Source organism: Centroberyx gerrardi, chromosome 7 (assembly GCF_048128805.1).
Source record: "Centroberyx gerrardi isolate f3 chromosome 7, fCenGer3.hap1.cur.20231027, whole genome shotgun sequence".
NCBI classification, from domain to species: domain Eukaryota; kingdom Metazoa; phylum Chordata; class Actinopteri; order Beryciformes; family Berycidae; genus Centroberyx; species Centroberyx gerrardi.
Window position 1 is genome coordinate 6276672 of NC_136003.1, and position 24276 is coordinate 6300947.

Consider the following 24276-nt stretch of genomic DNA (forward strand, 5'->3'; position numbering starts at 1 on the left):
GAGTACCGATATGCGCCGCCCAAACTTGTCCCGCCTATACTTATACTGAACTTAATCAGAGACGGTTTAGTGTATAGATAGGTTTTGTGTTTAGAGCATCTTTGACTTAATGTACTGTCAAGACAGTTTATCTTGTTTTGCAGTTATCGTCGTTTCATGAGGTTTAATTACTTTGAAGACACGTTGAGTCTTTTCTGCTGTTTTAGCAACGGTTCTGTTTGTTATCGTTGACTGACGAAGTTGACACATTTGCGAGGGGAGGGAGGAGTTTCTGAAGGAGCAAGAGAGAATAGTTTTTCGATAAGTTTTCTTAAGTTGTTTTAAAAAAAAATGGCGTGTGAAGGAAATGGGATATCAGGTAAATATAGAACCTCCTTGGGTAAACTTCACAAGAAACCTTTTTTCACCGACTGTCGATGTGACAGTGAAGTGAATGGCAGCTACTTGGTTACAGTACAGTGGTAACATACTCATTTTTACATTGTTACATTTTTGGCTGTATTGGATTCAGGAAGCGACAGCATTGTCACAGAATTTGTTTAAAGTAAAGTAGCCAGTGGATGTGATACTGTAAATGATATTGTAGCTTTAATGTGGTATTGTAGTATTCAGTAGTAGTCACGTGTAAACTAATGTTGGTTTCATTTCTCCACAGATGAAAGGATAGGGGAAGCCCTGATCAAGGAGTAAGTTTCATGAATAAATACTGATATTGAGTTATCGTGACACAATCACACAATTATGTTGTTCCAGTAAATAGTAATTAAAATCTCTCACAATCCGAAACATTAGGGAATACTATTTGGAAATTAAGAGTTTTATCATACTTTATTACCATAAAGTTCAATGTGGTGTTCAATGTCATTATTTAACATATGATTGTGCATAGGTTAGCTGATGTTGTTGCATATCAATATCGAAATAATTTCTTAGGATTATCTTTGCTAGTTTGTCCATATTGCCCAACCCTATTACATTGAAAAGGGCCGGATGCCAGCCATGATAGGTGTAAACATTTGAATAATTTTTTCAGACCTGTCAAATACAATTTTGAACCCAAAAGTAGTAAAATGTTTGAAAACGTATTGATAACTGTGTGTGAACTTAAACAACACTGCAATGCTAGTTATGGGTAGAAACCAGGTTAATAATCTACTAGATTTACTGCAGGGCCTCTATGCAGAGTGAAAGTGAAAGGACAGATCCATTTACAACCATATACAGTGGAGCCTGCATTTGTGAACGTCTCCAAATCTCTACAAACAAATGTAGAGAAATGGCTACAAACAAGCGTCTCTTCATGTCAAACTCTGAAGCAGTGACAATCGGAGACAGGATTTATGAACCATGGTTCATCCAAATAAGCTTCACTCCATGGTGCCAATAGACATGAAAGAGAAAGTGTGTCTGTCTTGACACAAATTAACCAAGGGTGCTGTGCTACAGACTTAGTGTCCTCAATGCGATCAGTCTTGGCCCTCTTGTTTTCTGTTTTGGATATAAATCTAGATTGAAAAGTTCAAGGTTATAAGCAATAACATGAATGGTCTGATTCCAAAATGCTGTATATCCATCACCGTACAGTATCTCTGTAATTTCATTAACAGTCTATAGTTCCATTTCCATCCCAGCAGTCATTTGGTGAAATCTCTTTTTTAAAAAAAGAGTTTCACTCTCACTCTAACTCTGGATGGACACCTGTAGCCCTCTTACAGTAAATCACGCTACTTATTAACCACTGTGGTTAACGGTGGCCACTTCCCTATTGATGATTCATATAGGGAAGTGAATGGAAATGGTCACTGAATCTGTGCACGTGTCTGTTTTTGGCCCTGTATAGTATTAAAAATCACCATCTCTTCGTAGCAGAGGGAAGAATGTCAATCCCAGATCCCTGTGTAGTTTAGCCTGACTCATTCCCTCCTGTAGGGGTTATGCGCAACTGATTTCCGCATTCTGTTAAAACAGATTTACTCATTTACGATTCAGTTTCGCTTTACCGAAAGCTCATTGGTGTACCAGCTATGTGTGGATATGGCGTTGTTTTATTCACGGTGTCTTTGGGAGCTGCCAAAGATGAGCATTTGCGATTTATATCGTAGATGCAGGTTGACCTCCAAGACTCCCACGACCAAACTAGCTGGTACAACAATGAGCTTTCGGTAAAGTGGAACTGAACCGGAAACGAGTAAATCTGTTTTAACAGAATGCGGAAATCAGTTGCACATAACCCCTATTTCTAGGGTGATACAGGAGGAGCTGAAGGAAGTGCCTTCGGAGGAAGTCCCGCCCTTCACGCCACTGATCAAGGAAGTACAGACCGTGCAGGAGCAGAAGATCGTAACCCAGTTGGGTATAATGGTCCGAATCATCGGCGACAAGTTACAAGATGACAAGGAGTTCCAAGAGTGAGTCCCTTCAACTTCTTATTTATCTCCTAGTTTATTGGTAGATTGCAAACTAATGTATATGGCACAGGCCACCGCCTACTGGACCAGATGGTGTAGCATATCGATTTAAATTCAACAGGGTGTCCAAAAATAGGATGGAGTCTAAGGGATAAGTAGCACTATATAGTGTTTTTCTTTTTTTTGCTTTCGATTTCTCTGCACACACTAGTTGCCAGGATTTCTGGTGTCCAAATTAGGGTTAGATTGATATATCGGTTTGCCAATATATCAGGCTCATATTGGCCTTGTATTAAACATTGGATATTGGCCAGTCAATGTTGTTTATCTCTGATATGATAAAGGTTCCTCCCTGACCTCAGCTACATAAAGCAGTGTAAATCCTACAATGGATTTTATTTTTTTATTTATTTGTTTAATTGTTCAGTAATGATGTTGTTGTTTTTTTTTGTAAATTAATTCTGCATTTATAGCGGTGGTCAACCTACAATGCTGAAATACTGAATAGATAGGGCACCAGACAGGCAAAACCTGTCAATGGAGTAACTAAAAAATCTCCCGGATAGCTCAAAAGACCTCCCACTACAAAATATACATAAATGAAAAATCTTTCTCAACAGGTTACACAACAACCCAAAATTCAGAACAGAGAGACCAAAGTAATTCAAATAATATATATTCTATAGATGCAAAGCACAACAAGTTTCCTTAATTTTCCAGTTTCCAACTTAAGAGCAGACTTTTAAATCTTTTCTAGTTCTTTCCCATTTTTTTTTATATCATATGGGATCCACCTGGGATCCATCAGTCTAGGATCCATCAGTCTGGGGTCCACCTGGGATCCACCCCTGGGTGGAGCCCAAGCAGCTAACAGGTCATGTGACCCATGGCATAGATACCAAACATGTATGAAATGAGAGTCACCACTAGGTGGTACCACAATATGCACAGGTGACCCACTACAGTTCAAGCACTCAAGCATAAACATAAGTATCAACGAAATAAAACTACAGTATAGAAGCAAAATTACCAACAACACTAGCATGCAGTTCCATCAGGTAAAAAAAATGTAAAGTATAATCAATAACAATAATATGATTTCACATAAGCGAAAAAAAGGCAACCAAAAAATACAAGGAAAATAAGGCCTGAGAGATAGTGTCAGAAGGATCCAATAGGTCAAGGGGGAGGGCTTAAAGAAAAGGAGAGAAGTCCAAGTCATCTTGGTTGACACCTGGGAATTTGGTGGCCTTGAGGGTGGAGATCCAAAATGTTTCCCTCTGGAGGAGACGCTTGAGGCGGTCACCGCCCCTAATTGGTTTGGGAATTACCTCAATGGCCATGGCTTTAAGGGAGTTGGGGCTGGGATGCCCAGCTTCCCTGTAATGGACGGCCATAGGATAACTGGGATTGTTAGTACGTATGGCATTTTTATGCTCTGCCAGTCTATCCTTGAGTCTCCTTTTCGTTCGTCCAATGTAGAAACAGTTGCACTCACATTCCAGTCCATAGACCACATAGGTCGTATTGCAGTTGGCAAAGCTCTGGATCCGATAAGTCCTCTTAGTGAAGACGAATCCACGAAGCAGTTGCCCTTGACTATGTTGGTGCAGTGGTTACAGCCGCCACAGGGGTAGTTACCAGTGGGTCTTTGTAACCAAGTTCTGGTCACTGTAGCGGGGAGATGGCTGCTTACCAGTTTGTCTTTGAGGGTAGGGGCACGCCTAAAAGAGAAGGCTGGAGGGTCAGGGAAGGGTCACAGTACGTAAAAGAGGGTCACTCTGTACAATACCCCAGTTGCGCTTATTGGTGTTTTTGATTCTAAGGGCCTGTTTGCTAGGGCTGTACCAAATAGTTCGAAGCTTCGAAGCTTCATTCATAACGTTGACATTCAAATTTTAAATCAACATTCGAATGCTGCGCACTGCGCAGCTTTTTTTTTTGCACGTCTATTCATTCTGTTTAAACCAATGATGTATACCATATTTCTGCACAGTTGCAGATAAAGATTAGGCTACACTAATATTATAGTATTATATTATTATAGTAAATTACTTAAGTAAGTCATTACAAAAAAAAAAACAGATCATATGTATCTGCTTTGCTTGGCGCTCCATCAAGACATCATCACTTTCATACCAACAACAAAATTCAGGATTACCTGAATGACAAAACCAAGGTAGATTCCAGGCCAATGACATGGTGGAAGAAAAACGCCGAACGCTACCCAAAACTTGCGGTGACCGCTAGATACATACTTTGCATCCCAGCGACGTCAACTCCCGCTGAGCGAATTTTTTCCAAGGCAGGATTCATTGTGAGCAAAGCTAGAAGCTCACTTCTACCAGACCATGTCAACAAGCTGATATTCCTGGCCCACAACCTGAAAAGAGTTAGCAAGTCCTAGTCCACTGGGAACAGTAGCCTCTCTTTGGTAAAAAATTGTGAATATATCTTTTGTTTTAACATATTTGGTTTAAGTCAGCTTGCAAAATTCATTTTCATTGTTTATTGCCATTTCTGTTGTAGCATAATGTTGCTATAAGCCTAAGGGCGTGATTATTATTTCATCATTATTTTATGCTCTTATTGGATTAGCCTACATGTATTTATGTTGACGAAACTGACGAGTTATATTCATTAAAGAAAGTTGATATAATAAAAAAAAGACTAACTCATATTTAATCCGATGAATCACTTTATTCAAATTGAAAATTTTGTTCGAGGATTTTTTTGTTTTTTTTATGATGACGTCATAAAATATGACGGCAGACGTTCGAAGCTTCATTCGAAAACCTCAATAGAAGCTTCGAATGTAAAAAAATTACATTCGGTACAGCCCTACTGTTTGCTATATTGAGTGACAAAGAACGTCTGTGAAGTTTTTCGAGATTTTGCCCTTTTCTGAAAAAGTCTCTTCCTGTCAAGTGACTTTGCCTTAGTGTAGGCCTGGTTTAGCAACTCTGGTTTGTAGCCATGCTCTTGGAATCTAGTGTGCATGATGGCAGACTGATGGTCGAAGTCCGCCTCCTCCTCGTAAAAACTGCCCTGTCGGGATGTTATTGATGAGGCCAGATGGATGAAAACACATTGTTATGACTAGTCCATTCTGTCAATTGCAAAAGAAAATCGTTGGGGGGTTGTTTTTCATCCTGTCTGAACTGTAAGAAATGTTTGAGGGCCTCAAGTCCCTCACTGTGATTAATGTTGGTGTAAAGTGCCTCTACATCCATAGTCACGAGAAAGGCTTCCCCAATGTTCGTCAATTCTTATTACCATGTTCTTTTTAAGCACGTGTAGTATCTTGCAGGCAAGAGGGGTTTTGGGCTGGAGATAGAGGGAGAAAAAGGGAATTTTGGGTCAGAGAGAAAGAGCTGTAGTCTGGGCGGATGGAAGAGAGAATCTGCGGGGAATCCAGGGAAGCTAGGAGAGTAGTAGTTTTGGCGGAGACAAACTCGTTAACAAAGCCAGAGATAGACTGCATCCAGTCATTATCCGAAATGACGATTTTTGCAGAAGACAGTTGATATTATGTTTTTACATTCATGCATGTATGTATCTATGTGGACAGGAGTTTCCCGAGGTCATAGGGTCATGAGCATGTCCTGTCTTATCTGAAAATGTAAAGAGGACATGTGTGGTCCCAGAAAGTCTGGGACCTTGTTATGATGAACTCTCTTTACCTGGGGACTGCTTATACTATCTATATGTGTTTCAACATCATGTAAGGTTAATGAATAGACTCAGGAACTGAGAGAGGGAACAGAGGTTGTTTACTTGGGTCCATATTAGGGATGCCGCGATCGATCGGCCAGCAATCGGAATCGGCCGATATTCAGAATAAATATGAGATCGGAGAATTCCGATAATGCTTTATAGTCACCGATTGCAAAAACCAATCGATGACATAAAACACGTGAGTCATTTCTCTTCTTGAACTTCTTGAATTCATATTTCTTTAGGCTACATGTTAATTAAAAACACAAATCTTCATGGACAACTAGTAAAGTCACAGTCCGTCACGCCCGCTACTTCCCCTCATTTAATTCTCTGCTTATTTAATGCATCAATTCATCGCATGCCATGTGTGTTTGTTTACATAATGGTCTGCACTTTGCACTGCTGTCCGCGTCGTACTGGACGACGGTCGAGCCCCTATCAGCGGAGAGGCAACTGAAAAGTCTCATTTCTCTCTCTCTTAAGAACATTCACTTATACAAAAACAAAGACTGAAACGGATATATATCTTCAGAGGGTGTCTCCATTTATTTAACTCGACTCAACAACACAGGCAAGTGGCAACAGTCTGAGTCTTGTGCTTCGGTTATCTCACTAAATCATGTTGCGCTACCTAGAACGCACATGGTTTTGTTTACATAATGATCAAGTAAATATTGAGGTAGAAAAAAAGAAAATGTGGATACTTTTTAACCAGGACTCAATTTGATGGATGAAATGTATGTAAAATGGAAACTGACCTATAATACTGCTATACCAGCTGCTATAACAAAACAAAAAAACTATCTATGGCTGATCGGTATCGGCAGATGTGGCTCATAGACGATTGGCGATCGGCGTCAAAAAACGTTATCGGGGCATCCCTAGTCTATATAAGTGGCCATATGCCAATCTTTTCTTTGTCATTTCATTGCTATTTGCTTGTCTGTAGCAATGACTTGAACCGGCCGTATTAAACCTGCATGGAAGAAGCTACTCTGTGGTCATCGTCTGATTCTTCTTGTCTGAGCATATATCATCCCTGGGAAACACCCAATTACAACAGTTCATAGCAGGCAGCAATACGAGCTAACAGGAGCGAATCAAGTTTAAACCCACTCGTCTACTGAGTGGGCTACCGCACAGGTGTCTTCTTGATGATTTCGTCAACTTCATTAGCAATACCGGACCGGATCAGCGATTCCTAACACTTGCAGAAGCGCTTGTTCACTCTCAAGATGATTCCTTAATTAATATTTTGGAGGTTAAAGATGTGCTGTTCACTTTGAATCTCTTTGAGAGAGAGACGTGCATTCACACAAACCAACGCGGCGGTATAGAGGATTTTTATGCAAATTGCAGAGTGCTTTTTTTCAAAAGTGGCTTTTTTGGAATTACTAAAACCCTCATATTTAGGAAAAGTTATGGAAGGAGGAAAAAACAGCATTTTCAGTGTTGGAGGAACTAAAAATTGAAAATAACAATGCCAGATGGGTTTTGGCCTTTCTAATGTTAAACATGATCCACATAAATAACCAAAAAACCTAGCCCACCTAAAAGAATTGCATTAGTCTCAATTATTAGTTTATCATTAGTTTCAATGGAAAGTTGTAGCGTAACTCCATCTAAATGCCAACAATAAAATTCAGAGGCAAAAACTTAATCCTTGTCATTTTTGGTATGAAAATAATCAAATTTAAATTAAGTGACTGTATAGTGTAACGTTTTTCTTCTCCTCCAACTTCTTCCTCTCCCCTCCAATCTCTTTCTCTCATCTCTTTGTTCTAGTGCAATAGATGGGATGGCTTGTGGCCCCAGCTCCATGTCGGAGAAATTCATGGGACTGGTGGACAAAGTGTTTGAACACGGCCAGATCACCTGGGAGAGGATCGCCGTGCTCTTCTATATCGCCGGCAGGATGGCTGTCAGGGTGGGTGTGCGTCTTATTGCGCCAGATCACATTGGATTGTGGGAAAATTTAAAGTGGTAATTCTCAAGATCTTTCTTTTGTTTTTTGTCACCATCTCCATCTGGTGCTCAGCGCTCATTGCTGTGGTGTTTCTGCACTGCACTTCCCAGAGATCACATGTCAATCAAACAGTGTGGGCGGAGCTTGGATTTTCTGTTGATGCAGTTTGAGTTTCTGTAGGTGGCGCTCTTTTCTTTGTCTGTTCAGCCATGGTGGCTATCGCTGCTCATGCTAACTACCCAGTTCTTCTGTTTATTCCAAACAAACTGGGAAGGTAAAACGCATCACTTCCTGTGCATCACAGGATTTTCCCCAGAAAAGACCTACTAGACACCAGGGCCAGTTGCATAAAGATAGACCTAGTCTTAGACTTAAATGTGACCTTAAGTCAAACTTGCTATAGACACGTATATTACCTGTTCCTACTACTTCTTGATTGTTGTAGATCTCTGTTGGGTTGTTTCTGTCTCTAAAGACTCACTCTTCTTCAGGCTCTTTCCAAAAACCAAAGATTTGCCATCTTTTATGAAATAGCTTCAGTATTTAAACTTCCCACTCTGACAGTTAGGTCGACTCATTGCCATAACAACAACATTCTTAACTCAAGATTAGCCAGGGGGAAGGTGGCTAACTTTCCTACCTTAAAATAAGTCGTAATATTTAAGTAACAGGCAGTCTTAATTAGCCTAGTCCAACCTGAGAATCTAAGACCAGTCTAAGGCTTATTTATTCATATGAAATGTGACAGATTATTACTTAAAAAACAACAAAAGAACAGATCTGGGTAGAATGTAGGGCTGAAACGATTCCTTGAGAAACTCGAGTAACTCGATTACTAAAAATCATCGATGCAAATTCTTTGCATCGAAGCTTTGTTTAATCCATATAACTATATACACACTCAGTGTTTCGCACGGATGATTATTACTGTTGCACAACGCGCTGGAGAAAGAGAGAGAAAATAGCGAGGGGCGAAGAGAAGAGACAGGCCAGAGAAAACGACAGAAAGTGTCCAAAGTTTCGGATCCAGTGTTGCCAACTTGGCGACTTTGTCGCTAGACTTAGCGACTTTTCAGACCCCCCTGGCGACTTTATTTCTCAAAACCGACTAGCGACAAATCTGCCGACTTTTTCTGACCATGGGAAGCAATGTTAATGTGTTGAATCCCAAAGCATTTGGCAATAAATTGGTTTGGCTGATGCCGGTTTTCTCTACTTGCTTGTCTAATCCAGAGAGGTCTGACGGTCACAGCGCTTCCCACACACAGCGTAGCTCCTTCCCTCCGCTGAGAGCAGGGACTGTAGGATAGGGTCCACTTGTAATTGCTACCGGCGTACGCCGAAACTGGCCCGGGTGGGCGGAGTCAGCACTTAATATTAAAACGGGATGAGATGAAGGCTAGTAAAGAATGCACGTTAATTATGGCTATATGTAATGGCTAGTTAAGAACGTAAATCAATATGGTGGCTAGTTATGATGTCCCTAAGTTAGCTAAGTTTTGCTCAAGAGAATAACCACAGAAAATAAAATGCTGCAGTCAATTTGTGAAAGCCTGAGCTTCATTCATGTTATTATTATGATAGTCACACACATACACACACACACACACACACACACACACACACACCCCACACACACACACACCTACTCCCCTCACAGTGATGCATAAAATACCCCAGAAAGCAAAATATCAGGTGGTGTAAGTAGCAATTGGAGCCTAAAATGCACCAGTCCAATACAGCAGGTATATTCAGTTTAGTTTGATTGCAGTGAGTAGGGTCAGCAGGTGTAGGGCAACCCTTCAACATAGTAAATAAATGTACATTAGCCAGTCTTATGAACTTGTATGATATTTAGGCCTAGTAATAAATATCAATAATAATTATTATTTCACCTCGTTTTCAGTAAATCACAGTGTCGTATGGACAGCTTCGTGCGGACAGCTTTTCTCTTTTGTATATTTACTATTGCTCTTTAATAAAGCAAAAGTATTTCTTATCCGATTACTCGATTAATCGATGGAATAATCGGTAGAATACTCGATTACTAAAATAATCGATAGCTGCAGCCCTAGTAGAATGTAATGGTGTGTGTGTCTGTCTATCTATCAGATGGTGGAGGCTCATCTCCCCGATTCAGTGACGCAGATCCTGAGGTGGACCTTGGATTACTTCAGAAATACTTTGCTGAGCTGGATCCGCGAACACGGAGGATGGGTATGTCTTTTTAGTTCTTTTGCTATTTCATTTCATAGCAGCTCTGACATGTTTGTTCTGTGGTCACATGAATAATGTAATGAGCACTAAGGCTGTAACTTTTCACCTCCTCATTATTGGTTGCTTGTAATTGATGTCGAAATTTAGGCTCCTTCTACTGTTGCACCCATGGTAAATTGCTCTGGATAAGAGCTATATGGAGAGTGTCGAGTCTTTCTAATGTCAGTGAGGAAAGGCTTGACATCTCCATAAAGAATAACACAAAATGATACTACAGTGTATATAAAACATGAAGTGTTTTTGTTTTTTCATTTTATTACAATGAAATGTATTGTAGTTTATATTTTTTGAAAACTTCAAGCTTTGCCAATAGAGGGCACTAGCGAGTCAATTTGGCACCAACCTGGTCACAGCTTATCACAAATTGTGTGGTTGTTAATTGATGCCCAGGTTGATTCAGTTTAAATCTATTTACATTGCACATTACATTAACAACAACAGCATTTTGTTTATTAACACATTAATCCTCAATTATTTCTTTAAAGATATTTGGGAAATGAAAACATGAGCTGTCTGAAAGTCTGCCTCTCTCGCTCTCTCTCTCTCACTCTCTCTCTCTTTCTCTCTCTCTCTCTCTCTCTCTGTCTCTCTCTCTCTCTCTCTCTCTCTCTCTCTCTCCCCTCCAGATCAACAGTTTCTCAGAGTTGGCCCGCGTGCCGATGCGGAGCGTGTCATCGCTGAGCTCACACACCTCCGGCCTCATCATCATCTTCGTCGCTGGCCTGGCTGTAGGAAGCATCATCACCTGGCGGCTGGCCAGGAGTACCTGATGCACGCACACGCACACACACACTCCAGACCTGGGTCAAGTAGTATTTTGCAAGTAATTAGAAGCGTTTACCAGATAGGTGGTGTTTGGCATCTACTGGCAGTACGGTGTATGCCAGAGGGTTTTGACTAAAATGATCAGAAATGATTATCCTGGGATTGACAGCTTATCTCACACTGTCCAAATGGCCCAGATGCTGTAAATCCCACCCAGCTGGTGCTCCAAGAAGGTTAAAATACTAAGAATCATTTGCAAATACTTCTCTGACCCACATACTCTCTCTCTCTCTCCCTTTCTTTCTATGTATCTCTCTCTCTCTCTCTCTCTCTCTCTCTCTGTTCTAAACTATCTATGCATACCAACCATTGGACTTGAAAGTCGGTGAGGAGACTGTTTACGTTAAGTGCGCGATGATGTGTCGATGATAGTCACATATACTATCATAGAAGAAGATATTAAATAGATATGAAGTTGCACTCCCGCCACCCCCAAATATTAAGTACCCCCCCATCCTCAAATCCCAAATGTTGCTAAATTTGCACTGCTGTGTAGTGTGGACCTTCTTATTGGCATTAGTATGAATGAGAGTTTTCCTACGATTAAGAATATTCCCAAAATAAAATAGTTTTAAATATTATTAAAAATTGCAATCTAAAATGTACAAACAAGGTAGTCAGAGGCCTGTAGCATCACCAGCACCCTTATAACTCTCCTCAGTGACCACAACACCCCACTCAGTGTTCTGGTTTTATTTCATGGCTCTAACCTGTCCATGATTACTCAGTTTCTTAAGACACTTCTGCTCTCTGTCTGATGCACTCTGCACATTTGGAATTAAAGTAATAATCCGCAACTTTTTCATATCAATAATTGTCTGTCTTGCTACTCTCGATTGTCAGTTCACAGAGGTGTGACCAAGTCAGCTTTGCTTGAGGCCCAAGTCGGTCTCAAGTCTTAAGGCACAAGTCTCAAGTCAAGTCCCAAGTATAAATGTGCATTACCAAGTCAAGTCCAAGTCATTAATGTCAAGTCTCAAGTCTAAATGTAGAACAGCAAGTCAGAACAAATCAAGAGTTCAGTATCAATTTAATATCTTAAAGAAAACTAAATATCTAGGACTTTTCAATGTAATATGATTTTAATAGGATAAAAACTTGGTAAGACCATCATGAGTTTGATTTCTAGAATCAGTTTCAACTTCAATAAATTAAATAATTCTAAATTCAGAAAACAGAATTTAAATTTGGTTGTCTGGTAGAAAAAATCTCATAAGTTTAAGACTTTAGTAACCTTTTCAAGTCATCAAAGTCAAGTCCCAAGTCACCAGAACTCAAGTCAAGTCTCAAGCAATGCAACTTGTTACTCGAGTCTGACTCGAGTCCAAGTCATGTGACTCGAGTCCCCACCAAGAAAATGTGTTGTTCTAAACACCAGTGTTAGCCACCACGGCTGAACAAAAACAGAAAATCCAAGAAAAAAGGCATTACTGTTTGATTGACAGGTGATCTCTGAGAAGTGCAGTGCAGAAACACCACAGCAATGAGCGCTGAGCACCAAAGATGGGGGAAAAAACCCTGAAAATCTGATTTTGTCATTTTTCTATGTCAGCGTGAGATCGGAGGAGGATAGGAGGATAAAGAATAACAACTTTCTCAGTCAAAAAGTCAGTTTCAGTTGCTGCCTGTTGCCTGTGTAGGGCAGAATGAGCACTTAGCACCAAAGATGAAGACAAAATAAAAAAATTGAGGGACTTGAGAATTACCACTTTAAAGCTACAATGTGCAATTGTTTCGCCTTGAGGCAGAAAGCATATTGTTAGCCCCGCCTTCCTCCTGTTCAACAGGTTTTGAACGGGTCTCGTCTGCTACACCTTTCGCTTCACTGTACTTTCATTTCTTACTGCTTTCCACCATTGCTGTTATTGCTATTGCCGCATTCATGTCATATCAAATTTACTGTACAAACGACCTAGGATAAATGGAACTTTTTTGCAGGCTCTGAAATCTCCCACTTGGCATCACAAATTGTGGAAGTGTGTCAACACAAGCAGTAAACAGCAGGAAAGACAATAAAAATCTAAATTACTACAAAAAGTGCGTAATGACTGCTGCACTTTGTTTATGATGATATTAAATTCATAAATAAAAATTATTAACGAGTTAAACACGTGAACGCTTCAACAAGATGTCATCCCATTCTTCCGCTGCTTCCCATATGACATGAACGCAACATTAGACTTCCTTGCTGCGTGGCCGCTAGCCTCACCTTAGTAGCCACAGCCCAGCTCGCCGCTGGCCACACCCACCGCAAATAGTTTACACCCCAAAACATCCCGAACAGCCTTGAAAAGTCAATTTCAGGCAAACAGCTTGAACGCACAGGATCACAGGCAGACAGACTGATAATGGATCCCATATATTTATTGTTATCTTTTAATGTGATGGTGGGTCAGATGCAGTGCGGCGCCCCCTGGATGTGGTCAGTAGTCGGTGTTTCAGACAGGGTGATCAAACCTGTGACCTTCTGCTGTCAGGACAGTTTCTCTAACCACTAGGCCGCCCTGCTACCCCACACAACAGACTTTTGTCCCAGTCAGCATGTCTGTAGCCACCCAGTTTGGGTTTCAGCATTTTCTGTATCTGATGTCCATTTCCTTTCTACCACCAGTCAAGTCGTGCACCTTTTTTCTAAACAAAAGAAACCTGTGTTTTGGACCTATTGTTATGAAGAGTATTTCTATGTATATGGATTATGTGATGTTGGCTATATTTTAATGGGGAACATATGTGAATGCATTTTGTGGGGCTGACTCGACAGCAAAAAGGATGGTTGATAATGTTTTGTGTATGTGATCAGCGCTTGTCAGTAAGTAACGTAATGGTAATGCCAAAGTAAAATATTTTGAGTTGGGGAAAATTTGGAAATCTTGGCATTGGCCTTTAATGTTTGTACTGTGTTTACTTTGTTTACTACATGTTTGCGTTTTCCAAATGATTTTGTGATTTTCTTAAAAGGAGAAGGGTTGCTCAGGTAAATCAGCATTCACGTTTAAGCCTTCATCTTTGATAATAGAATTGTTATTAATCTCTTTTATGGTTGCTGTTTAATTAATGAAGTATATTGAGATTTTTTTCTTCATGTGTTCCACAGTTATAAAAAGTAGATAATAAACATTCTATTGAAATTTATTTTTTACAGTTCTTGATTTTTTTTTCTCCAGCATTATGACATTAATATTCTGCCATGTCAGTTTTATCCAACTGAACAGTTGTGTTCCAAGAACACTAAGTGACGTCCAGTCTTAAAAAATGATTTGCAGCACAAAATGAAAACAAATCATGTTTTTTTTAACGTATCTTATAGCTTAAGCCCTTAGCTGGTAAATATGCACACATTTACAAACTAGAATCCTCTGTATGTTGGAAATATTAAACGATGAACTAGAACGAATGACTTTTTCCCCCAAAATGAATATAAAGTTTCAGTTTCTTTTTACATTGGATTTGACTGAACTGAACGTCATTTGAGGCCAGCTGCCTATCAATGCCAGTGCTGACCTTGGCTCAGTGGTTGTACCACAATGACCGCATTAGGAAGTTCATTATAAATTATGAAATTCTAAAATATGGACTTTGTCACAGCGGTAGTCTATTCAGAGCATGATTAGCCCTGGGACAGAAGGTACAAGAGAACAGAATAGCAGAATAGCCTTTTTACTGTAGTTTACCTTAAAGTGGAATACCATTAAATATAAGAATTCCTATTATTCCTATTGACTACAACAGTTCAATCAATATAATGTGAATAAAGGAATGCGAATGACATGGCATCTTTCCCAGTTCATTCTCTATGGAACTGATCCATATGTCACTATGGATTGTATGGAATTGTATTGTATGGAATGACCACCTGTATTGTCTTGATGACGTGACCCTTCAAAGTCTGTCTTACATTCTCTTATTTCTCTCTGTCTCTTCTCTCTCTCTCTCTTGCACTCTTTCTTTCAGTCACTGTTTTTTTTTCCAATTCCCTTCCTTGTAAAGTGCACTGGGACATTCTCGTCAAATGCACTTTAAACAAAAATAAACTTCCTCTTCTCCTCCTTTCCTCTCCGTTTCCTACATTCCCAGTGCTAAGAATAAGCTCTATCAAGTTCATATGAGTGTGATTTGGCTTAACATAATTATACACCTATCCCCTTCTCTCTCTCTCTCTCTCTTTCTCTCTCTCTCTCTCTCTCTCTCTCTGTCTCTCTCTCCCAGGTGGCTCTTCTTGCTCCTATAAACGGTAGACAATTAGCAAGGAAGGGTAGTTTTATTAATTAGCCTGTAGCAAGGGATGAGCGAAGGAGGGATGGATGGAGGGATGATGGAGAAGAGGTGATGAGCTATAGAAAGAAAGACCATAGATATTCGCTGCTGTTAAAATTATTCTTTCACCGTCTCTCTCTTTGATTTGCTTGTTTGCTCTCTCTCTCTCTCTCTTTCTCCCTGGGTTATCAACACAAGAGGATTGTCTTACTGTGAAAGGGCAAACCACACACCTGTGTCTGTGTGTGTGTGTCCACGTGTGCAAGAGAAAATTCTCTCTAGCAAAGCATTAACTCAGCTTAGTAGAGTATAATTTGCATACCTCTGTGTGTGTGGGTGTGTGTGTGTGTGTGTGTGCGTTTGATAGTCTTAAGCAGGTCTTAAGGTGATTAATAAAAAACTCATGGAATCACAGGGCTTATTTATGTGAGGTTCTCCTCTGTGTGTGTGTGTGTGTGTGTGTGTTACCGAGGGTCTGTCTCGCTTTCCTTCTTTCTGTCTGTCTCTCTGCATTATTAATCCTCACCTGTCGTACCAGGATCCTGCCCTCCATCCCTGCTCATTTATTATGGCTGTGCCTTAGAAAAACACTAGCATCCTTTACCGTGCAGAGGGCTTTCAGGTGATGTAACACTTCCTCTGGCAGCCATATTGGAGGTCCACCGCTCTTCACAACAACAGCTGAGAACAGCTGATTGTGTTTCTTTACTTACAACTCGACTGTCTCAAGAGTATTGACCGGGAAGTGCTCTTTTCATCACCGATACACTAATCAATTTTGTGTTTAATGTCAGCTTGTTTATCAGTCCCTCCAGGAACTTGCGATTTTGCGATCGCAATAATTACCGCAAATTCAAGAAATCTCCGCAATATTTGCGAGAGCTTGCAGTTTTGCAAAATTGCCGCAACTTTTCCGCCTGAAATGGCCAAATCAACAGGCCGCTTGTGATTTGGACCAATTGTCGCATTCGGTGTCGTGGTAACTTACGTCATCATTACGTTATTGCTAACCATAGTATCTGGTCAGCTAACTATCTCTGTCACCTGGTTTGCATAATAGCTAACGTTATGTAGCTAGTAGCTAGTAGTAGCTGTAGTTGTATGTATAAGTTCATGTATATATAATTTGTCTCTTACATACCTGTAATACTTGGACCCACAGACAATATTGACTCCACTGTCAGTTGAAATAGCTAGCTCTGTTGCTAGGCCTCTTGCTGCTAATGAGTCCAAATGTTTGTCAAAATATCTCCAAAAAAGTCTGTGGAAACGATATGGCAACCAACCAACGTATTTCTATTCACAGCCTGGAAAACAGCAGAACCGCACGATTTCCATTCAGTGGATAGTCTTCTACCAAACTTGCCTAGCAATGGAGCTAGCTGTTTCAACCAACATCTGACTGTCAGCATTTTCTGCTGCAGGTCAAAGTACTACAGGTATGTAAGAGACAGATATGTAAGAGACAAATTATATATAGGTCCAAAATCACCAAACTTATCCTTTAACTTTAACGCCAGGTGCATAAGCTTTCCGGATAGTTAGCAAGCTAACAAAAACAACAGTTTGTTCAGGTTAATTATGCTGACTCCTCTCAAGCTACAACTCAGAGTGTTTTGTATTAGCTAAGACAGTTTACTGTGTCACAGTAACCTACATTTGGAAACAAATATAATATATCAGACCACTTAGGCTACTATTACTTATAATGTTACTGGATGGACCTACACCCACACCATGACTCTTTTTCAGATAGCTATTTTTCTAGCCTAGACATTATTTGCGTACAGCTAATTTTCCACTGGACCTCCATGATGGAGCCAGACTTGGGAGATTTGACTGCAAAACCTCTATTAGGATTCTAACAGTATACTAACCATACTCTACACTGTAGCATGCAGCATGTGAAAAGACCACAGCTACAGTATATGTGTGTGTGTGTGTGTGTGTGTGTGTGTGTGTGTGTGTGTGTGTGTGTTCTTGTACTTCTAGTTTGAGTTTTAGACCTTCAGAGTGGGTGAAGGGAGTTAAAGATGGGAGGAAAGAGGCGGATGGGAAAAGAGGAGGAACGAGCAGCATGGTGGGGGAAGCAGGAGGAGAGGTGGAAGCGCTCCTCTCCTCTCCCCTCCTCCTCTCTTCTCCTCTCCTCTCCTCTCCAACCCTTTCTTTCGCCGCTTATTTCAATTTCGGGATCTAAGCAGAAGGAAAAGGGGAGAGGAGGCGCGGACAGCGAGTAGGGGAGGAGATGGGGAGGTCAGAGGGGACAAACGGACGGAAAGAGAGAAATTGGGAGAGAGAGAGAGAGAGGGAGAGAGGGAGGGAGGGGTGACTGCAGTGTTTTGCTGGCCTGCAGTACTCGCTTTTGGCCCTTAGATGTCCCTTGCGCACCACAGTGCAGTAGAATAGATGAAGGAACAGATATAGGAACTGCACTGCACTGAGCGTGTGTGTGTGTGTGTGTAGGGGGGGAGGTAGAGAGGGAGAGAGACAGCCATGTACTGGGACTCTCTTTCTCTCTCTCTCTCTCTCTCTCTCTCTCTCTCTCTCTCTTCTGAAGGAGCTATGCAGTTTTCCGTCCTTTTTCTTCCCACTGTCACCAGTGAAACGGGTCGCTTTCATTCTCTTGCGCTGTTAAAATAGGAATCTCTCTCTCTCTCTCTTTCTCTGTCAGTCACTGTTGGAATACCTCGCTCTATCACTCTCTGTGATTGTTAAAACAGCTCTCTCTCTCTCTGTCTCTCTCTCTCCCCCTCTCTCTCTCCTCTGTCATTGTGAATGCTGTACCTACAGTGTTCTTGTGCTTTTTGCTCTTTGCTTGCTGCACCGTTCCATCTTATAACCAAAACACACACACACACGCATGCACACACACACACACACACAGGAGATTTTCCTGTTCGTTTTTTTTTTTTTTGCTCAGTCAGCACAGCTACCAATTTATCACTGTCTCTCTTTCTCTCTTTCTCCCTTCCTAGCTGCCCCCTCTTTTTCTCTTTCTCTTTTGCACTCACACAATCTCATCTCTCTCTCTCTCTCTCTCTCTCTCTCTCTTTCTCGCTCAAAACCTCATCTCTCTCCCATTCATGTTTCATTTTTTTCTCTAATCATCCCCTCATGTTCACTCTCACCTCTCTTCTGCTCTCTCTCACGCACACACACACACACACACACATTCTCTATCATACACACACACACACACACACACACACCCCACCCACCCCCTTTTCCATTGGTGCAATGTCAAAACGGATACAGGTCTCTTCAGGTTGACTTTGTGTTATCCTATGTGTCTCTGCGTGTGTTCGTGTGTGTGTGTGTGTGTGTGTGTGTGCGTGCGTGCGTGTGTTTGCATGTACTGTGTGTATACTGTGTGTACACCGTGTGTGTGTGTGTGTGTGTGTGCTCCCCCCTCCTTTATCACTCTCATACTGCAAAGAGCTCTACAGCTCCTTAGTCAGCATGTTAACTTAATTAACTGAGTGTGTGTGTGTGTGTGTGTGTGTGTGTGTTTGCATGTGGTAATGCACTGTCCATCTCTGTAAGGTTTGTGCATGCGTGCATGTTTGTGAAAGGGTGTGTGTGTGTGTGTGTGTGTGTTTGTATGTGCATGTGTGGTTGTGAGAGAGAGGTTAATGTGTGAGAGAGCATGTGTGTGTGTGTGTGTGTGTGTGTGTGTGTGTGACTGCTCACAAGAACAAACATCCACTAACAACCCATCAGTCATTCAGAGCCTGGTGGAAAAAAAAAAATTAAGAGAAGTCTAAGAGGTTAAAACCAGTGAAGTAACTGATTACATACTGTATAACGAGATAATACTCTGTGAATGATATTGGAATTATATTGGATTAATAAACAGTGAAAGATTAATGTAACAGGATAATTATGAAGTGTAATTAGTATTACCACAGGTGTAGCTGTTAGTTAAATTCTCCTCAGAGTACAGATACTTCTCCCTCTACTTGCTATAATATGTCTTGCCAAAAGCTCAAAAAAAAAAAAAAACTCTTGCTTTTAATTCCCATGTTAGATTAATAATGCACAGAACTTAGAGTAGTAATATGAGGGAAATCTGCCTGATGGTGGCACTATAGCAACCATCCAAAGTTTAAAAATGCATTAAAAATTAGTCACATGTGCTATAAGTGTGTTCCCAAACCAGCTTCCAAATAATCTGCAGACCTTCAACTTCAAAAAGTTATATAATTTTTTTTATACAAGGTTTTAAAAAATATATATAAAAATTGAATCCGAAGAGGATTAGGGCCACATGTGAAATTTTTTTTTGAGTTCTGAATTCTTTCTCAGAATTCTGACTTTTTTCTCAAAATTCTGATTTTAAACTCAGAACTCAAATAAATTTTCACATGTGGCCCTAATCCTCTTCCGTACAGTGAATAATGTTCTTACTGTAAATTGTACTGTAGCCTACACAGACATTTTATATTTCGGCCCAATATTTGAACAGTCTCAATGAAATACGAATAAGAAAGAATAAGAATAAACAATTCTCATCACCACCTGGATGAGGTGTGAATTTTTTTCACAATTTTATCTGCAAAACTAAAATTTTGTTTGGTAAACTCCCAAACTTTTCCCCAGTCCAGATTAGACAACTGTGGAATCATTTGAGGTAAAGTACTGGTGTGAGTGGTGATTTTCGGTTAGCATAAATATTTGAATTCTAACGGCTTCAAACGTGACTCAGCCAATCAGAAGAGCTCCTTTTACTCACACGCGCCGTGTTCATGTTTCAAATCTTCCCCCACCAATATCGCTTCATATTTCTCTCTTTTTATCTTACATATCCTTTGAGTTGCAACATGCATTCATGCTACAAACCTCAGCCGATGCGGCATATTGAATATTTTTACCCTGCAAAGTCTAAAGTCTTCACTAACGGCTGGCCAAGCGGTGATTTTCAACTGCTGCTGCTGTTCTCTCCTCGTCGGAGTCCAGTCGCTGTCCGGAAAAAGCCGAATGCAACACTTCGTGTTTTTCCGGAGGAGGCAGCAGTTGTATGCTGGCGCTGTCCGTGGTGCTGAAAGCAGACGCGGTCGGCCTCTCCATCCTGACTACAGGACTAATAAGGATACCTCGGGGATTTTCTGCAAAGCGTAAATCTCCCCCTCTCTCTACTTGGCAATGCAGACTGGTAGAAAATAACGGGAAAGTATATTGTAATTTGTATGTACATATTTCAATGTTCATAGAGCAACCTGCACACTGTTCCAAAATTTTAAAAAAATTTCCAAACTGAGGCTTACTGATGCAGAAATGTTTGTTACACATTGTGCTCATTGGAAAAAAATAATAAAAATAAAACAAGTTATTCTATTCATATTATTCTATTCTATTATTCTATTAATTTCTTATTTGTTGCTTTACATTTATCCAGGTATGATTAAACCTACACCTCTTTATTTATATCTCTCTTTATCGCTCTTTCACACACACACACACACACACACACACACTTGAGCACCTCAGAGTTTAGTACATCCCCCCACCCTCTCTCTCTTTCTCCATCCCTCGCTCTCCCTCTTGTGCTGAAGTCCAGTTCATTGCAGTTTGCCTGGATGTATAAAGCCAGAGAGAGAGAGAGAGAGAGAGAGTGAGAGAGAGAGTAGTTTCTTTATTCAACAGAACAGCACTGCCAGCAAAGTGGCCGACTGAATGACCAAGACTAGAGGACATAAGAGGAAAAAAGAAAGAGAGAGGAAAGGAAGGAAGGAAGGACAGGGAGGAAGGGTGAATGAGAGATGAGATGAAAGAAGAGAGAGAGAGAGAGAGTTAAGTTGACACAGATGAAAGTGACACGTCTTCATATTCAGATCTTCATATTCTCGCTGGAATGGCGTGGCGAGAAAGAGGGAAAGAAAGAGGGAATGAGACATTTTAGAGAACGGCAAGTCTCCCAATGCAGAAGGGAGGAGGTGGAAGAGGAAGAGGGAGGGAGGGAAAGGTGACAAAAGAGATCGAGAGATGAAGCAGAGGGGTGATTTACGCCGAAGGTACGGGGCGCCGTGTGAAAGGAAGAACAGGGTCACACAGAGAGAGAGAGAGGGGGGGGAGAGAGACAATGACAAAAAGGGGAGGGAGTGAAGGGAACGAGAGGAAGGGAGGGAGAGAAAGGAGGGAGGGCGAGCGAGGTAGAGGCTCAAAGGGAGGCAGAGAGAGAGAGAGAGAGGGATTCATTCTTGCTTTCACTGCAGCAAGAAAAAAAAAAACATTCACTTTCCAACGCAGTGTCAGCATGTGTGTTTCCGTATGTATGAGGGAATATATGTAAATGTATGTATGTATATAAATAGAACGCGTCGCTGTTGTCAGGTGGAAACCTCGCATCTCCAATATGTCACCGTGTATTTTTCAGTGTGTCCAATGGGGTTTTGAAAAACACCGAAATGGGAGTTACGAGGTTTTCGCCCGGCAACAAAGATGCCGTATAGAAGACTGGAAGAATGTAAAAACCTAACGTTATGGGTTAGCGTGTGTGTGTGTGTATTTGTCCGCATATGCTTGTGTTTCACGGTCTACTATGTGTGTGGGTGCATGTGTGTGGCTGTGGGTATTCCACTGAGCCATAGCACTGCACTGTGTGCGTGTGTGTGTGTGTGTGTGTGTGTGTGTGTGTGTGTGTGTGTGAGTGACGTAGGAGAGGACCTTATACAGTAGAGCACAGTGCTGCAGACTGTTCTCAATAGACTAACACAGCACATTAGCTCTGCACTGGAGAGAGAGAGAGAGAGAGAGAGAGAGAGAGAGAGAGAGACAGGGAGAGAGAGGAGAAGGAGCAGAGATGATGAGGAGAGGAGGAGAAGAGAGCGAGGCAGAGGAGGAGAGAGAAAGAGAGAGAGTGTGTGTGTGTGTGTGTGTGTGTGTGTGTGTGTGTGAGAGAGAGAGAGCGAGAGGGGGGGAGCACTAATGGCCTGATGGTCTGCAGTCTTTTCTCCCCATTTTGTGGAGCTCAGCAAATCATCATTCTGCCTCTAGCTTCTCTCTCTCTCTCTCTCTCTCTCTCACTGCTGTTGGAGGAACTGTGTCTTGGAAAGAGAGATAGGGAGAGAGGGAGAGAGGGGGAAAGAGAGAGAAAGAGAGAGAGAAAGAAGGGAGGGGAGGGTGGGCGTGAAACACTCTATCATATCCCTCCTGCTCCGGTCTAATTGAGCAAAGTGTTTTAGTAGATTGAAAGACAGTGGAGGAAGGGAGCGATGCAGCGGAGAGAGAGAGAGAGAGAGGGAGAGAGAGAGGACCAAAACGAGAGGACAGATCAGAGCTTAGGAAAGGAAGAGACCCATTTGTCATGCAAGACACTGTTCAAATTATACTCTGGATGTGGCTACAGTGTGTGTGTGTGTGTGTGTGTGTGTGTGTGTGTGTGTGCGTGTATGTTCGCTCAATGGGTGGAGCAAGGCACCAACACTCTGTTAGGGGTTTGATTCCCACCCATAATAAAAAATGTAATGGTGCTGTAAGGTGCTTTGGATGAATAAAAGCATCTAACAAATGTCAGTTGTTGGTAGGCATGAGTTTACTGTGAGTTTCCCATAGACTTGTGTTTAAATATAATAGACTATCATCTGCAAACTGGAAAATAAAACACACATTCTACAATGTAGCACACTGCAGTCACCGGTGTGTGTGTGTGTGTGTGTGTGTGTGTGTGTGTGTGTGTGTGTGTGTATAATTGTAATAATGTAGTAGATTTCTTTGCACCAGACATATGCAGAGCTTGCTGAGTTTTTCGTTTTAACAAACAAATTACTGGCTGCCAATGAAGCGCAGATCACATTGAGAAGAAGTGCTTTGGTGCTGTAGGGCTGTTTAACATTGGTGAAACCGTTCTACAGACAGTTGCAGTCCTACAGCACACTTGAGGCAATTTGCATTTTGCTGCATCATGATTCAAAAGCTCTTCAAAATTCAAAGCATCAAGGCTTCAAAGGATTTCATTCAGGTTTCATTCATCAAGAAAAAAAAAGGTTACGCAGATGACTCCACACTCAATATGCCAGTTTTCTGTATGCAGCTGCTTTTAAATTGCAAGGAAAAAAACCCACTTAAATGTTTTTCTTTTCCATAATGAGATTTACCGGAATTATTTAGTAAGAGACATCGCTTGTTTTCAAAATGGAAAATATTAATATCTTAATTTTGAGTTTTTACAATGCTTTCCCCAGTATGAGCTCATATGATACGATACAATGCGATACGATATGATACCATAGAACTTTATTGTCAAAATTTGTTATGCATCATAGCAGCTCTGTTTTAAAAAAAATAAACACACATGTAAACAATCACATTGCACATAAAACACATAATTGCACTACACTCAATTACACATAAGCATCAGAATAGCACAGGTTACCCCCCATAATGGACTACGCCCATATATTGCACCCAAAATATTGATATTGCATATGATTTGTAGTGATGTGACTCACTTGCTTCTTTTCTAAAAGTCACTTCTGTAACTCATTAAATACTGTGATGTGATTTAAATAATAATTCTCCTGTGTTCAGCACCGTCATTTTCAAGAAGCAATGTTGCCTCTGAGTAATGTTGTCCCTTTAAATTATAAACAGGGACCTACTGTATATTCTGACTTGGTACTTCACTTTGAAAGCAGAGTGGGCAAGCTGAATATTTCATTTCATTTCATTTAAAAATGTGACAGTTCCTCTGACAAGTTGACTGCTGGAGTGAAATTAAAACTAAGGATAGCTATCTTGATTCCTTTTCTTATAAAAATAGTATAGGATTTAATTATCTTTTTTTTTTGTTAATATTCACAATGAAAATCAGGTTTTATGTTGAATGGA

At 40.8% G+C, this 24276-nt stretch overlaps 1 protein-coding gene across 1 annotated transcript; it reads left to right on the forward strand.

Annotated features, from left to right (window-relative positions):
* The first annotated feature begins 129 nt into the window (after positions 1-129).
* Positions 130-14052, forward strand: LOC139911916 (apoptosis regulator BAX-like). Its single transcript, XM_071899536.2, has 6 exons — positions 130-358; positions 656-686; positions 2244-2408; positions 7914-8055; positions 10207-10311; positions 10998-14052. Exons 1-6 carry the CDS (start codon positions 331-333, stop codon positions 11139-11141), a joined length of 615 nt encoding a protein of 204 aa, XP_071755637.1. The 5' UTR covers positions 130-330; the 3' UTR covers positions 11142-14052.
* The last annotated feature ends 10224 nt before the right edge of the window (positions 14053-24276 follow it).

Excerpts from the sequence above, each read along its gene's own strand:
- LOC139911916 (XM_071899536.2), top strand. The coding sequence starts at position 331 with ATGGCGTGTGAAGGAAATGGGATATCAG. Across the intron at positions 359-655 it reads TGAAGGAAATGGGATATCAG|ATGAAAGGATAGGGGAAGCC; the intron begins GTAAATATAGAA and ends ATTTCTCCACAG. Across the intron at positions 2,409-7,913 it reads GATGACAAGGAGTTCCAAGA|TGCAATAGATGGGATGGCTT; the intron begins GTGAGTCCCTTC and ends TCTTTGTTCTAG.